Source organism: Podarcis filfolensis (assembly GCF_964270895.1).
Source record: "Podarcis filfolensis genome assembly, chromosome: 14".
NCBI lineage: Eukaryota > Metazoa > Chordata > Lepidosauria > Squamata > Lacertidae > Podarcis > Podarcis filfolensis.
This window is the reverse complement of record NC_139616.1, coordinates 38,916,351-38,931,431: the sequence shown is the minus strand read 5'-3', so window position 1 is coordinate 38,931,431 and position 15,081 is coordinate 38,916,351. Positions and strand designations below refer to the sequence as shown.

The 15,081-nt window shown below is 43.2% G+C and overlaps 2 protein-coding genes across 12 annotated transcripts in view; one reads left to right on the top strand and one right to left on the bottom strand.

Moving 5' to 3' along the window:
• TMC7 (transmembrane channel like 7) overlaps window positions 1–1,834 on the top strand; it is a 20,066-nt gene extending 18,232 nt beyond the window's left edge. For all 3 annotated transcript variants that reach the window (XM_083585083.1, XM_083585085.1, XM_083585084.1), the window contains exon 16: window positions 56–1,834. In XM_083585083.1, coding sequence (XP_083441209.1) covers window positions 56–115 — 60 coding nt within the window. In that variant the 3' untranslated portion in view covers window positions 116–1,834. The remainder of the gene's footprint in view (window positions 1–55) is intronic.
• Window positions 1,835–15,081, bottom strand: LOC310748899 (uncharacterized protein). 9 transcript variants are annotated; one of them, XR_014541406.1, is made up of 9 exons: window positions 14,803–15,081; window positions 13,586–13,670; window positions 12,620–12,799; window positions 11,325–11,374; window positions 10,022–10,133; window positions 9,605–9,753; window positions 6,614–7,973; window positions 5,071–5,196; window positions 1,835–3,595 (listed from the first exon to the last, which is right to left on the bottom strand). XR_014541406.1 is itself a non-coding variant. In XM_083585072.1 (9 exons), exons 1-9 carry the CDS (start codon window positions 14,930–14,932, stop codon window positions 3,499–3,501), a joined length of 2,229 nt encoding a protein of 742 aa, XP_083441198.1. In that variant the 5' UTR covers window positions 14,933–15,075; the 3' UTR covers window positions 1,835–3,498. The 9 variants fall into 9 exon arrangements, 7 of the variants coding, with proteins under 7 accessions (XP_083441198.1, XP_083441199.1, XP_083441200.1 ...); XR_014541407.1 differs by having other exon boundaries at window positions 14,868–15,081; XM_083585072.1 differs by having other exon boundaries at window positions 5,071–5,201; window positions 14,868–15,075.

The window sequence follows — 15,081 nt, the reverse complement described above, 5'->3', positions numbered from 1 at the left end:
CTTTAAATGCTCTGCTTATTGTATTCCCCATCCCACCACCCAATTTCTGCCCTAGGAGAGTCGTGACAAGCTTTTCCTGATCAGGAAGCTGACTGAGGCTCAGAGACGTAGCTGAGGTGCCTTTTCATGCCTGCTGCCTTTGGAGTCGTTTTTTTGGAGCTGCTGTTTAGGGGGTGCTAAAAAGAGAAGAAATCTAGTGCCTTGAACCTTGAGCCAAGTGACTTGGAACTTCATCCTTGGACCAGTTTGACTTGCAGTAGATGTGGGCCTCCTACAGCTGTTCCAATATCTGTGTCCGGATACGGGGCTGGTGTGCATAAGTGAGTTGTTGATCAACTCAGGGAGCCATTTATCATGTTGACCTGTTAGGCTTTTCATTGAGCATGGACCCCGTTTATACAGGATTTCTGTATTTCTGTTTGTGCAGAATTGACTCTTAAAAATCGTGCTCAGAATCTCTACCATTGTAGAGGTCTTTGTGAGGTTGTATCTTTATTTTCAATGTTTACACTTTAAGCCTCTGTTTTTCATGGGTGTTTTAAAACTGTTGTGAACTGCCTTCCCTGTCCTGACCAGGAAGCTCTTTGTAAAGCGTTCTCAGTGTTGTTTTCAATGCCATTCCTTTTTATTATTATTAAGAAAATCAACTTTTATTTATCAGTTTTACTTAATAACATGTAAGTACATCATTCCTAATGGTAACTGCCTGGGTCTGTGCTGGTTCAGTCATATAGCAGAGTGTATGCAGTAAAATGTAGTCCTTCTAGTCTTCTTTGATGGAGAGGCTTGGTTGATTACCTGTTCAGAACTCAGTATGTGCTTGAGGAAGGGAAGATACATTACCTGTCTTCAAGTACAACCCCCTCTCCCCCCCAAAAAAATATATGTTAGGGCAATTATCTCTGCTGCCCCAAATCTTCCTGAAGACTTGGCTGGGTATAAACTAGGCATGTATTGTGCTTCAACCCAGAATTTGACTTCTGTTGATTTACTCTGCCAGATAGTTGGATTTTGCATACTAGATAAGAACGGCTTTATGCTGAAGCCTATATACGTGTCCCAACTATATACTTTCTTTTGTTTTAATTGCTGCTTTAGGAGAGCTGTGACAAACTCTTCCTAATCAAAAAGCCAATGGAACCTCAGAGGCATAGCTGTGAAGCCCTGCCCATAGGTGCCCATGGTTCATGCGGTCCATGGCCATCTATAGAAACCGCTTAAATCCAGGGTTGGAAAGTTGTGGTCCTCCAGACGTTGTTAAGACTACAGTTCCCAACATCCCTGGCTGTTGGTCTTGCTGCGTGGGGCTGATGGGAATTGGAGTCCAACATCTGGAAGGCCACAGGTTCCTTACTCCTGCTATATTCACTGGGTATAAATATAAGCGGCAAGGGACAGGAAAATGCTGGTAGCATTATGCTTCAAAACGAATGTGTAGATGCTCAAGTCATTAAGTTGAAACAAAAAGATTTTCTGGAATGAGATGGGGTGGAAGAAAGGACGTATTGAGGTAGGTTTGTAACTATATAGTTACTCAGAATCCTCAAAAACCTTGGTTTTTCAAGTTGTAGAAGGGTCAGACTATCAGGTAACAGCCAGATCCCTGGCTGGAGTTAATTGCTGTGTTGAAATAGAAGCCAAGGGTTTGCTAATCTTTGGCCCTTACTAAATAGCCATGTTTTCTTACTCTTATTTCCGTTTTGGATAAGCATTAATTGTTGCATTAAATGTCACACTTAAGAGGTACTTAAAAACAAAGAAAGAGAAAGAAAGAAAGTATTATAAAAATGGTAATGTATATATTAATTAATGCTAATAAATATATTGCAGCTGCTTTATGGAGAGTTGGCTTTTATTTCTCTTTGACTACATTATTCAGCTTTGTCAAATCTTATTACCCAAGGGTCAAGCTTTCAGTACAACATTAAAGCAACAACAGTTGAACACTTCAAAATCATGTTTGCAAAACACAGGGCATAATCTGACCAAAGTTTAAAAACACTTAGTCTTCTTTCAAGGAGACAGCAGTATTTTGTCCTTATTTCTGAGCCTGGTAGAAGATTCTAGTCAGTCTAAAGTAGTGGTTCTCAGGGGAAAAAATTCTGAGCCACACTTTCAGAATAAAAATCTGCTTGTGCCACACCAAATTTTTTATTGATAAGGAATACACTGGAAAACAAAAAGAAACAACTCCTAGCAGTGCTTGATTTATAACATACAACACAATTACTTTATAATATGACCATGGGACGTTCATAAGATATTAAACAACACAGCTACATAAGAACTTGAATCATTCCCAAAATATAATTATAAATGAGCCTCTTACATATGTACCTTAAGTATGTTTTTTTAGAAAAGGTAAAGGACCCCTGGATGGTCACCTTAAGTATGTATACAAACTCAGAAGTGTGAACTTGCTTTTGCTGGGTAATCTCCTTGATATTGGGTCTAATTTGAGACAAATTCATCTCCTCAACACAAGGAAGCCTTTCTCTTTTCTGATCTTTAATATTCGGAAGACCCTGTTCACAACAATACGTCGTAAAGAACTAGAAGAATAGGCAATGCTTTTGAAGAGAGACATGGATAGATATCCTCCCCCCCTCCAAAAAAATAGTTTTCAACTATGCTACTCTGAAATGTTTAAATGTTTCTTTGATTGTCCTTGAATCTTCCTGCAATACTTGCCATCCTTTCCTGCCACACCCCTTGAGAAGCACTGGTCTGAAAAGAAGAACTTCACACAGTGCATTGTTGAACTATCAGATTTGCTACTGTTGAGAGTGATCCATTTAGATGGTTTTTAAAAAGGGAGGGAGATTCATAAAGGGTAATGCTGTCAGTGGTTTCTAGATGTGATGGCAATCTGCAAGCTCCAGGTTCAGAGGCACCATGCCTCCGAGTACAAGTTGCTGGAAAACAATGGTTGGGAGTTTTGCTCATGTCCTGCTTGCAGTCTTCGTGAGAGGCATCTGTTGGTTACTGGGACTATACAGACCTTTGTTCTCATCCAGCAGGGCTCTTCTTAAAATGACAATTTCAAAATCTTTCAACACTGGGGATTAAGCTGTCTTAAAAAATCAGAGCTCAGTCCCGTCGATTTCAAGAGTCTATGGACATTATGGGCAGATTTTGTTTAGAGGTCAGTTGTTCTTTCAATCTTTTAAGAAGGTTCCCACAGTGGAAACAGCTTTTTTCGTTTCAGGTGGGTGATTTTATCAGCTGTCAAGATTACAAAAATAAAACGGCACTCTATTCATACCTGACGCAAGCATCAGCCTGGGCAGACAGTCACTGAAATTGGAGAGGCATTGGGAGAAAAATGCATTTGAGATCTTAATGCTACTGATTTGATTTCCATGAACATAGCGAATAATGCATTAAACAATCGCAAGCAGAGTGGTAAAAAAGAGCGATGGCTACCATGCCTTTTTTATGATGAGGAAAGAGATGAGGCAACAATTAACGTGGTCCTCTTGGAGTTGGGGATCTGCACTAAAACGACTGGGGGAAGTGAGAAAAATAAACTATTTGATTGACGCAGGCACCCTTAGTTCCATGATCCAAGTCTCTTCTCGTCTCAGTGGGAGAACTGAAGGGAGAAAAAGCAAGGATTACAAAATGGACTTAGACAGGGAGAAAATGACTGGCTAGGCCATGGGTCAGCAAACTTTTTCAGCAGGGGGCCGGTCCACTGTCCCTCAGACCTTGTGGGGGGCCGGACTATATTTTGAAAAGGAAAAAGAAAAAAGAACGAATTCCTATACCCCACAAATAACCCAGAGATGCATTTTAAATAAAAACACACATTCTGCTCATGTAAAAACACCAGTCAGGCCCCACAAATAACCCAGGGATGCATTTAAATAAAAGGACACATTCTACTCATGTAAAAACACGCTGATTCCCGGACCATTCGTGGGCCAGATTTAGAAGGCGATTGGGCTGGTTTCGGCCCCTGGGCCTTAGTTTGCCTACCCATGGGCTAGGCTATGATGTAGCTCAGATGGCAAAACTGTTCCTGAGTGAAACAAGGTGGAGCATCCTTGCACTGAACTAAAGGAAAATCAAACCTGACCAAAGTCACTTCCCTTGCTTTGCTCTGTAGACTCTTCACCCAAACAAGGAAGTAAAACTGAAACATAATGTTCGGGTATGTGGAGATTAAGGAAGCGAAACTGAGCATTAAGCTTAATTTGCAGCAGTGGGAGACACAACAAAAGTAACCTTACTACCCTTCCCAGCAAGGAACACTTTTTAAAAAGACCTTCTGAATGCTTTCTCTTCCCATCTGATCACTGCCCAGGAAAAAAAAAGTGGTGGGTTTTGTTTGGTACTGCCCTGCGTCCCTAAAGTTAGCCATAGATCCCAAGTATTTAAAAGCCTCAAAGGTACTCCACTCTGAACCAAATAACACACATACAAACAACCACCACATGGGACCACATGTTATTCAAACATTACTCTTGAACAAGTGCATGCACCAGAAGGTAGTCCAAGCATGCTTTCCAGAATTCTGTAAGCTGAGCTTTGGCAAACATGCACGGGGAGGGGATCTGTAAGTGGGAGGCAGCCACATAATGCTTTTCTGCACGCTTTAATAATGCGGATATACTGCACAGATGCGAACAAGAGGGCGAGTTTTCAGACAACCTTAAGAGCATTGGGGATGAAGTGCTTTCTCACATGTACAGGATTCATTGAATCATAGAAACTTAGAGTTGGAAGGGACCCCAAGGGTCATCCAGTCCAACCCCCTGCAGTGCAGAAATCTCAGCTGAAGCATCCATGGCAGATTCAGTCTTTACTTCTTCCTTTGCTTTTACCCTGCCTGAATGGCCAGATGTTAATGGCAAGAAAGGGCTGCTAACTCATTAGTCATCCATATGTTGAATGTAAGTGGGGGGAGAGTGGTTGTGGTGGTTGGGGACTTATCCCTAGGCATAATCTCTCTGGCCAAACTATGAAACCGTGATGTTGCAGCACACCTGGAAACATCTAGACTAGAGTATCATATTTTTTAAAATTCAAAGTTGTCATTCGCCAACAGAATTAAAGCTTTCATACCTAGGCTTTTTGCTTTCTTGACAGAACCTATCTTGACATGTGGTGGTCTCTTCTGGCATCACCTTCCGAAGTTTCTGAACAAGAAGTTCCATGCTAGGATCAGTGTTGTTTTCCTCCTTGCTGTTTCTGCTCTAGGATGAAAAGCACATGTAGGTAACATTTAGATAATAGGGAGATACAGTGGCGTAGCGTGGGGGGTGCAGGGGGGGCGGGCCGCACCGGGCGCAACATCTGGGGTTAGGGCAAATCCATGGGTTAGGGGGCGCAAATCCACGGGTTAGGGGGCGCAAATCCACGGGTTAGGGGGCGCAAATTACTTGCCTTGCCCCGGGTGCTGACAACCCACGCTACACCACTGGGGAGATAACAAATATATTTCTGTTGGAAATGTTAGATTATCCCTAATTCAGATGTCAGGGCAGTTCCTATGGAGGAGATCTTCTGGCCCAGGGTTAAGGAGACTTCAGGCTCGCTGGAACTATTTTGTATTTTACACAGCCCCCAAGATCGAACAGCTAGAGCCAGGTGTGTGTAAATATGTGCACACAGTTCAGCAAAAGTATGTCTCTTTCACATGAAGTACGTATGTTGTAGCAGAGGTAAAATCTTTAAAAACAGGCACCTTGGATGAATTACGGGATGCACTGTTCTAGTGCATATAAATAGGTTGACAAACATATATTTAGCCCTGGAGAGAGAAGATTGAATGGGAACAGTAATCACCGTCAATTTAAACTGTATAAAATTGCAGGAGGCAGCTGTTTACATCAGTGTCTGCCATAGATCAACATAATTAGATCTACTGCTTATGTTGTCCAGCTCTTATGTCATAGACCAGGGGCTGCCAACACCGTGCCGTCCAATTGTTGGGCTACAACTCCCATCAACCCCAGCCAGCATAACCAATTGTCAAGGATGATGGGAGTTGTAGTCTATTGATAACGTGAGGGTCACGGGTTTCCCACCTCTGTCCTGGAGCCAGTAATCACTGGAAAGCACTTCAGGCTGATACAAAAGTATTATTCATAATGATGTGGGGCTGCTGAGATGGTACAATGTAATATGAAGAGAGCCATACCCCAGATGTCCACTTTGACAAGTAACGTATGGTGGAAATGAATTTGTCTGTGTCTTCTGCTTCTGCCCATCCTGAGCAAGACCTATCAAATACCCCTGAGGCAGCATCACTCTAGTTCACTGAGGGACATTTATATGGTGGATCTGATCTGCCTAGTGCCGATGACTGTGGTGTGGCTACCCACCACTATCAGGTAAACTCCTCAGGTGAGGATGCATCAGAAAGCCCTTTCCCCAAAACCTACTTGAACATGAAGATAGAGAATGAGCCGCAGCACTAGTAAGAGACAAATGGCAGATTGGCTCAGCACCACTTGAGCTGCCCAATAAATCATAACCAATCTGCCCAATTTTAAAAGATGGGTTTGGCCTAATTAGGCAGCTTCCAATTTTGCTGAAAAGTAATGGGAAACCTCATTCCAGAAGCCAAGTAGAAGTCATTAAAGCACAACTTCAAATGCCTTACCATCTGTTCACATAGGCCAGTTAATGATCTGGCACTCAGGCTGCTAGAGGCAGATGAAATGGTGAATTCTTCTTCCGACTGCTCACTTTCCAGTCTTTCTAAAATAGTTGCGGTTTTAACAGGGGGTCCCAGACGTGGCTTTTCAGGAGCTTGACACACACAGTAACTCAGTCGTTCTGAACACCTGCAAGCACCTGGTGTCACTGATGGGAGAGACATCATTTGCTTATCCCAGGACTCTGCTAAAGTAACATCCTGCATCTGTGTGGTATCGGCAGGGTCCTCAATGGCATAGCTCTCCCCTTCTTCCTCTGAAGAGAAGAGCTGGTCTAAAAGATGGTGTGTACTTTGGTTTCTGACATTTCCATCTGTAGTCATAGACCTATTCATAGTTAAACTTGGTGGTACATCTTCATCCATTTCCTGGCACACTTGATACAGAAAATGCGATTCACGCTGGACCACGGGGATATGGTCATTGTTCTGATCCTCTTGAAGACCTGCCACAATCCCAGTGGATACTTTATTGGTGGCAATTGACTGAGTTGCATCTTCAGGGCTTCTTAGGTTTTGCCGGCTACAACTTTCCAAAGAAGGTTGCTCCCAAGCAGCGGTGCCAGGAATGGACTCCTCTTGAAGTGTTTGAAAATGAACCTGGCGGCCTTCAGGGTTCCTTGATACTAAATCACACCACTTTTGCTCATTTTGAGGCCAGTCACTTTCAGAGTTTTCCACAAGCTTGCTTTTCTGATCACCTTGGCTGTGTATTTGATTGCCTTGGCCTTTAAGAAACCACCCAGAAATCGGCGTGGGATCATATTGCTTCTGAGTCTTTTCTATGGACATTAAACTCTGGTTACTTATCACTTCAGCGGTCGATTTTGCAGAATACTTTGTGTTGCGTCTTTTTTCTTCTCGATTACTCCTGGAACTCTGGATCGGTCTTGTATTCAAAAACTTGCTTGCTGGAGAGCTCTTAACTTTTGGGACTGTTTCAGTGGGTCTGAGAGATGACTCTTGCCTTTTGATTTTAAGTGGTTTATTGGAAGGTCCAGCAGAATTCTCTGCAAATTGCTGAGTGGGTGAAAAGTTCTTCCATCGAGCATTTGACTGCTTATCTTGGTGTTCAGACACTGCTGAGGAGGTTCTGCTTCTAAGTATACCTTTCCTAAATGCTTCATTTTGTCCAGTTTGCAAACATAGAGCTATGGACCTTCTGTCATCTGAGCTTATATCACTTGGTTTAGGGGGAATTTTCAAAAAAGGCCTGTTAGATTTCTTGGAGTTGTTGGAAGTGCCTGACGTTTCAAATGATCTCTTCACCTCTTTCCATTTTTTCCCTTCGCGGTTTCGTTTAACCCTGAAAGACACCAGAAAATGAAAACATTTTAAAATCCCATTCGCATTTTTTGAGAATGGCTTCTTGAGAAGCCAGGAAATAAATTAGAAGATCAAAGGTGCATCCCAACAAAAAGAAGCAATCCTATATCCACATTACACTGAGGCCAGAAATAAGCCAGGGCTATTCTGGTGTAATGGCTGCATTTCCAATGATATTCAGCCCAGGAGGGGGAGAAACTCATAACTAGAATATATGAAAAAGATGCTTAAATGTATCAGATACATCCTTGGTATCTCTAGAAACACCACCATAGCCCAATCAATCATTCCCCTTTCCCCAACACACAAAGGCAGCCAATGGACTTGTGTCAAGGGCATCCCACATCCTTGCATCATTCCTCCTCTCTCACACACACAAGATAATGCCACTGTGCCCCCACTCATCCCAGCAGCGCTAGAAGGTCAACTTTAGGTGTGAAGGGGGATGCTTGACTTGCACAAAGTTGACACAAGATCTTCATCAGAGTCAAAGGAAAATCTAGCATTCCGCAGGTGGGTTAGGGATGCGGGTGGCGCTGTGGTCTAAACCACAGAGCCTAGGGCTTGCCGATCAGAAGGTCAGCGGTTCAAATCCCCGTGATGGGGTGAGCTCCCATTGTTCAGTCCCAGCTGCTGCCCACCTCGCAGTTTGAAAGCACATCAAAGTGCAAGTAGATAAATAGGTACCGCTCCAGCGGGAAGGTAAACGGCGTTTCTGGGTGCTGCTGTGGTTCGCCAGAAGTGGCTTAGTCATGCTGGCCACATGACCCAGAAGCTGTCTGCGAATAAACGCCGGCTCCCTCGGCCTATAGAGCGAGATGAGCACACAACCCCAGAGTTGTCCACGACTGGACCTAACAGTCAGGGGTACCTTTACCTAAACCCAGCAGAAATGAGCAAATATCAACACTAATAAAACTGTAGGATCCCTTCATCATGTCACCTCAATGAAAAAGCCTAACAATCCCAGAGATGGCTCGTCCACTGCTAAAAGGAGGAGATGCCAGGGCAATTAGGCGCCCAGAGAAAACTGATCCATCAGCTGCAAGGGAAAGGAGGAGGTGGGAATACTTTTCTGAAAGACAAAAAGCAAAGAGAAAGAAAGAAGACGGAATCTCAGGAGGATAGGAAGCATCATCGGGCATGTGAAATGCTTAGTCTAGGGATGGAGGAGACATTTGATTCAGGGTACATTTAAAGCACGATATGCAAACCAAAACACATCCATCCGTTAAAATCTGCACTCAACCCTATTATGGGGTGCATTTCTCCAGCTAAGCACTGTTTACCAAAATGTGGATAAAAACAGAGGTATTAGTGATAAAAACATGCACTATATTAGGGGAAATTGCTTGCAAAACTGCACATTAGTCATGTGAAATGTGTTTTTTAGGATAAATTTGCACTAGAATGCTGGTGAGTTTTCACGAGGATTTGAAAATAAAATAAATTAGCAAATTGCTGCAAGATGTGAATAACTAAATTTAAGTTTGGAAAAATGAGGAACTGGTAGAAAGGGACAAATCCTCCCATCTCTGGGTTTGAACGTATGGGATTTGGGGCAAAGGTTTCTTTCAAGATGCCAACTGGCATGCCACCAAGCTGCCATACCTTCTTGCTTCATCTTTGTGAGAATGTGTGGAGGAAAGACCTGCCTTGCTGCCACTGTCCAAACTTTGAATGTTTTTTGCTTCTTTTCTCTTTGAGGTTGAAAAGCCATCTTGAATTGTTCCCATTTCTCTCGGAGAGGCTTCAGAAGTCTGGAGAGAGAGAGACTCAACATAAATTCTTGAGAAATATGTTTTTTATCCATTGAGTTTGACAGAGGGATGTGTTCACAAAAGCTGTCTACTCTCAACTCTAGAAGTAAAACAGTAGCAGAATTATTGCTGGGAGATGTTTGCTAGAATGCAAATAAGTCAGCTGACTTCTTTCCGTACGTAAAGAGCATAAAGGAACAGTGAAAGATTTCAGGGGAAATGCTTAACAATTTTGTCAATGTGTGAAAGAGGGTGACTTGATACACACAGCAGCCACGATTAGCTTGGAAGCCGATGAAATGAGTCTCCGTACTTCTGGTGCCATACATGGAGTAGTAGTTATATGTAGTCTGGAGGGTGTGCTCTGCAGATTTTCCTGCCTGATGAAAAACAAAGGTACAGTTAATTAATGCCAAGAAAAATGTCGATATTTACAACAAGCAGGCCCAGCTCCAAGTTTTGGGGGCCCTGGGCTGATGGGGGTGCGTGCCTGGCTAAGATGATGGTGGCACTGCTGAACAGAACTGAGGATCTCATACACGAACTCACTGCTGGAGCTGCTGGCTGCTCACTTGCTTACAAGTGGTGGCTCTGGAGAGGTGCTGAATGGAACTATGAGCCTTCACATATGCAAACTCCCTGACAGGGACATAAGAATCTGCCTTACGCTGAATCAGACCATTGGTCCCTCTATCTGAGTACTATCTACACTGACTGGCAGCAGCTCCCCAGGGTTTCTGGCATGGATCTCTCCCAGCCATACCTGGAGATGCTGGAAGTGAACCCAGGATACCTTCTGCATGCAAATCAGATGCTCTATCACTGAGCTACACCCCTTCCCTGACACCACTGGCTTAAATATGATGGTCTTTCCCCTGATGTGTACATGTTGGGGGCAGCATAATAAAGGTGGCAAGGCTGTAGGATCTGTGTATGCAGCTCATAACTCTGCTCAGTGCTGTCCCCAGTTGGCATTATGGGTGGGCAAGTGGCCAGCTAGCCACAGTACTGGGCCAGGCAGGTCTGCCTATTTCCCCCAAATGCCTGTGGGCCCCCAATATAGCATTGCTACAATCAGAGGAATCAGTTGGGAATGAGACTACTTCTACAACACCTAAGCCTATGCTTCTCTCTTCGGTACTGAATCCTAAATCTCGGCCACCATTAAATTAAAAATCCTGGCATTAGTGTTGGGGATCCCCGGTATTTACCCAAGCATGCCAGGTGCTGGTGCTGGGCCTGACTGCAAAACCAACAGCGTTCAATAGGAGAGACTGGACACAATCATACACTGTCATCTCAAAATAACAAAACCATAGGATCTAGCTGCCATTTGGCACAAGCAGGGGCTGCATCCAGAGCATCCCAGTTTGGTTCAACCAGCAGCTGTGGTTGTGTGAATCCCAAATCCACTGCCAGTAGCTCACAGACACGGCACATGTGTGGCAGCTGCAGTGGGGCTGTTGAGTGTGTTAATGCAATAGGTTTTCTTTCATACACTCAACTACTATAATTTCAGGGAGAAAATAATTTGAGATTGTTCTTGGGTGTACATTTGCAAATTATTTTACCTTTTTGTACTTTTTGCTTTGCCCTCGTTTGTTCTATCAGGTATGTAATCCTACAAATAAAAATGCAGACCACGTTACTAACTTGTCTAATGCAAGTCAAAACGCTAGATGCTTTGGGAGCCTAGAAAACCACTCAGTTGCACTGTATCTCTTTCCATAATGAATCCCAATTTTGCAACGATGCAAAGGCCTGCAGCAAATGAGCTGAGTCCTGGGGAGCAAAATTAGTAGGCAGCAGAGGATGAGTTTTGCTACTGTCAATTTATTTCACTGTTAATTTGTATGTCATATTTGTTGTTATAGTCGTATTTGTTTTATCACTCTCTGTTTTTGCTTTTAAGCCTTCTCAGCAGCTGTCTCTTGGTAGCCACTGTTTTATTTTCACAAAATGCCCTGGAGATAAGTCAGAGGAGGGAGAAGTAATGGCCTTGATCACAACAGACAGCCACGCTCCCTCATCCCACCCCTTTCTTCAAAGGAGCTCAAGATGGCATACACAGTTTCCTCCCCTCCCATTTCATCCTTGCAACAACCCTATGAAGGTGGTTAAGCAGAGAGATAGCAATTGGCTCAAGTTCACCCAGTAAGCTTTAGGAATGAGTGGAGATTTGAATCAGATCTCCCCTGTCTTAGCCCACCACTCAGCTGCTCCACCGTACAGGCAGCGAACTGCCTTGTTCAGTGGGAGGAAGGAAGCGGAAGAGGCACACAATTCTGAGATGTGTATTGTCAAACTGCAGTTATTATTTATTAAATTTAAATCCCAAAGGAGCCCATGGCAGCAAACAAGTGACAAAACAATGAAAGCATTTTAAAAACAATTCCAATATAGATGATGGCTAGAAAAGTTCTTTGCTTAAAAGGTTTGTGGGAAGAGGAAGGTCTTCAGTAGGTGTCAACAAAGACAGCTCCTGTCTAATATTGAAGAGGGGGAATTCAAAAGGGCAGGTACCATGGAACTGAAGGTTGGATTCCTATATTGTGCGGAACAGAACTTGTGAAAAAATGGTATCTGCAGAGGGCCTCTCTTGCAGAGCACAGTGACCAACTGGGCATATAAGGAGAGAGATGATCTTTCAGGTATCTTGGTCCTAGGCTGTATAGGGCTTTATACACCAAAACCAGTGCCTTTAACTTATTATGTGTGAACACACCCACTGGCTGGGTACACACTGCTATTTCCCATATGATGGCTCTACCAACATACACAGCAGATGATTCCCCAAACATGAAATGATATGTGTTAAAAAGGTGGTATGCATAAAGAAATAGAGAAGAGTGATTCTAAATATTACTTGTGCCATCTTTTTAATAAGCTTTTCCAAATCCTTTTGCTTTTCTGGGCTTTTCTGCAATTTTCTGTTGCATTCTTCAGTGCTCCCCATAAAGGCACGTAAGGATGCTTCCAATTTAATCTCAGCAAAATTATGTTCCAGCTCCCGGTTTTCCTTCTGCTTCATCAAAAATGCTGGATGCTGCAAGACCAGTAAAAATGAAGATTCTTAGAAAACTATTTAGATTGGGGAATCTTGAGAAACTCTACAAGAAAGCTAATAGGCTCAAATCTACAATACACAAAACTAGTTTTTGTGTGTGCATATTCAACATTAAAAACCCACTTTTCTATATGCAAATGTCAAAATGCTCAATCATAAAAAAGAAAAAAATCCAATGCATCTCACTGGTATTGCAAATACCACTCAAAATCTATAAATTTAGGCTGCAATCCTAAACACATGTTTGGATATAAATCCTATTGAACTCAGTGGGACTACAGCCATATAGGATAGAGTGGGGGGGGCGGGCAACCCAGCCAGATGGCCAGAGTATAAATAAGATCAGACACTGTGCTGCTGTCAATGGACATGGCTAGGATGGCAAGGCACGAGGGTCAAGTTTGCTACCATGATAATCACCATCAAGGCCAGATACAGCATAACAACCCAGCAAAGACCAAATGGGGAGAGGCTAACAATCAGCCACCACATGATAAGTTACAACAGGAGTAGGCAGAAGGTAGATCTACTAATGAACATTTTCTGGTAAGCTAATTAGTGCTAGAATAGTACCCTCCAGATGTTGCTGGAACTCCCTTCATACTTAGATTGCCACCCCCAAGCCTGGTTGCAAGTGAGAAGATAGGAAGGTGGGGAGCTACCTGAGGTTAGTGGGCCAGTGCCCCCCTTTCCCTAATGTACCAGCCTTCATTGTGTGCAACAGATGTGATTTGGAAACCCAAACATACGTTAACAAATATTTACCAAACGCAAACTTTCAGTCTCATCATGGATGATTCCAGATGAATCGAAGGAATCTTCTTTTCTTTGTACATCAACATAATACTTTCTAAATGGGGGAAAACACATTTTTTCCTTATTTTAAAAAAAGCATAATTGCCATCTGGCTATGCTGCTCCCTTTGCCATCATAACATTCAAAATCACAAAGCTATCGTGAAGAGTTCGGGAGTGTCAAGACGCTTCTACTTCCCTGTCTAATTTTGCAGTACAAATTTAGCATTTAAAGATCACGTATTGGCCTGGGATGATGGTTGAAGCGTTGCCAAGCAGGATGGAAAGGGCAGATCTCCAAGGCAGCAATCCTACACATACTTACCTAGGCATAAGTTCCATTTACATATGACAGTGCTGTGAAGTACCTGTCTAGGTAGTAGGGAATGTGGATGGGGCCATTGCCCTGAACATATTTTATAAGATCAGACAGCTGTATACTGCAAGCCAAATGTCTGTTCAATCTTGTGCTGTGTGGCTTTATAACTAGGGTTGCTAGATCTTAATTTAAAAAAAAAAACAACATTAACATTTATCAGTCCCTGATGGTCACTGCTAAGTGGATGTATTTAGTGTGCTTGTGGGTTTTCACTCCCATCATGGGAGCGGTGATGAGACCCAGTGTGGCACAGTGGCTAGAGGACTGAGAGACCAGGGTTCAAATCCCCATTTGGCCATGAAGCTCACTGTGTGACTTTGGACCAGTCGCTGCCTGTCAGCCTAATCTACCTCACAGGGTCACTGTGAGGAAAAATGAAAGAAATAAGAATGTATGCTACCTCTTGAGCTCTTTGTAGAAAAGGTGGAATAAGTGTAATAATAAATAAACATATTGTGCTCTGTACTGTTACGGTCATGTCAAAGTCCTTTTGTATTTATTAATTAAATACAATTGACTCTAAAGAAAAACCCACAAGGCAGATTACAAATAATTGTATAATTATGTATGTTGCTGGTGTCATGGGTATATATTATTAATATAATAACAATAATGCAACTATATTATGCCTTTTTTCCCTGACAGGAACTCAAGGAGCATTACCGATAAAAGAACAGCAGTGAAAAACAGGGGGGGCGGGGGAGAGAACCATTAACAAGCAATTAAAGATTAATAGAATTAAAGCATGCACACACACACACACACACATATATATATATATATATATATATACACATACAGATAATTACGAATTACATTTCTGCCCCCGTTTCCCACCCATTGAAGCGCGCACACACACATACACACTCCTTACAGCCTGTGGGCCACAGAGCGGGCCAGTCCCCGGGGGGACACGGAGCCCCCCAGCAGCGCCGCCATCGCTTCAGCCCTCAGCGCCGGGAAGGCGTTCTGTGGTCGCTATGACAACCGCAGGAGGACGCGCCTCCCAAGGAATTGGCGGTCGCTTTCATCCAATGGGGGAAAGGGAAAGGCGAGCGAGGGCGGGAACCAAAGTACCCAGGGGGGAA

Excerpts from the sequence above, each read along its gene's own strand:
- LOC310748899 (XM_083585072.1), bottom strand. The coding sequence starts at position 14,932 with ATGGCGGCGCTGCTGGGGGGCTCCGTGTCCCCCCGGGGACTGGCCCGC. Across the intron at positions 10,134-11,324 it reads AAAGCAAAAAGTACAAAAAG|GCAGGAAAATCTGCAGAGCA; the intron begins GTAAAATAATTT and ends GTTTTTCATCAG. Across the intron at positions 9,754-10,021 it reads CCAAGCTAATCGTGGCTGCT|ACTTCTGAAGCCTCTCCGAG; the intron begins GTGTGTATCAAG and ends CTCTCTCTCCAG.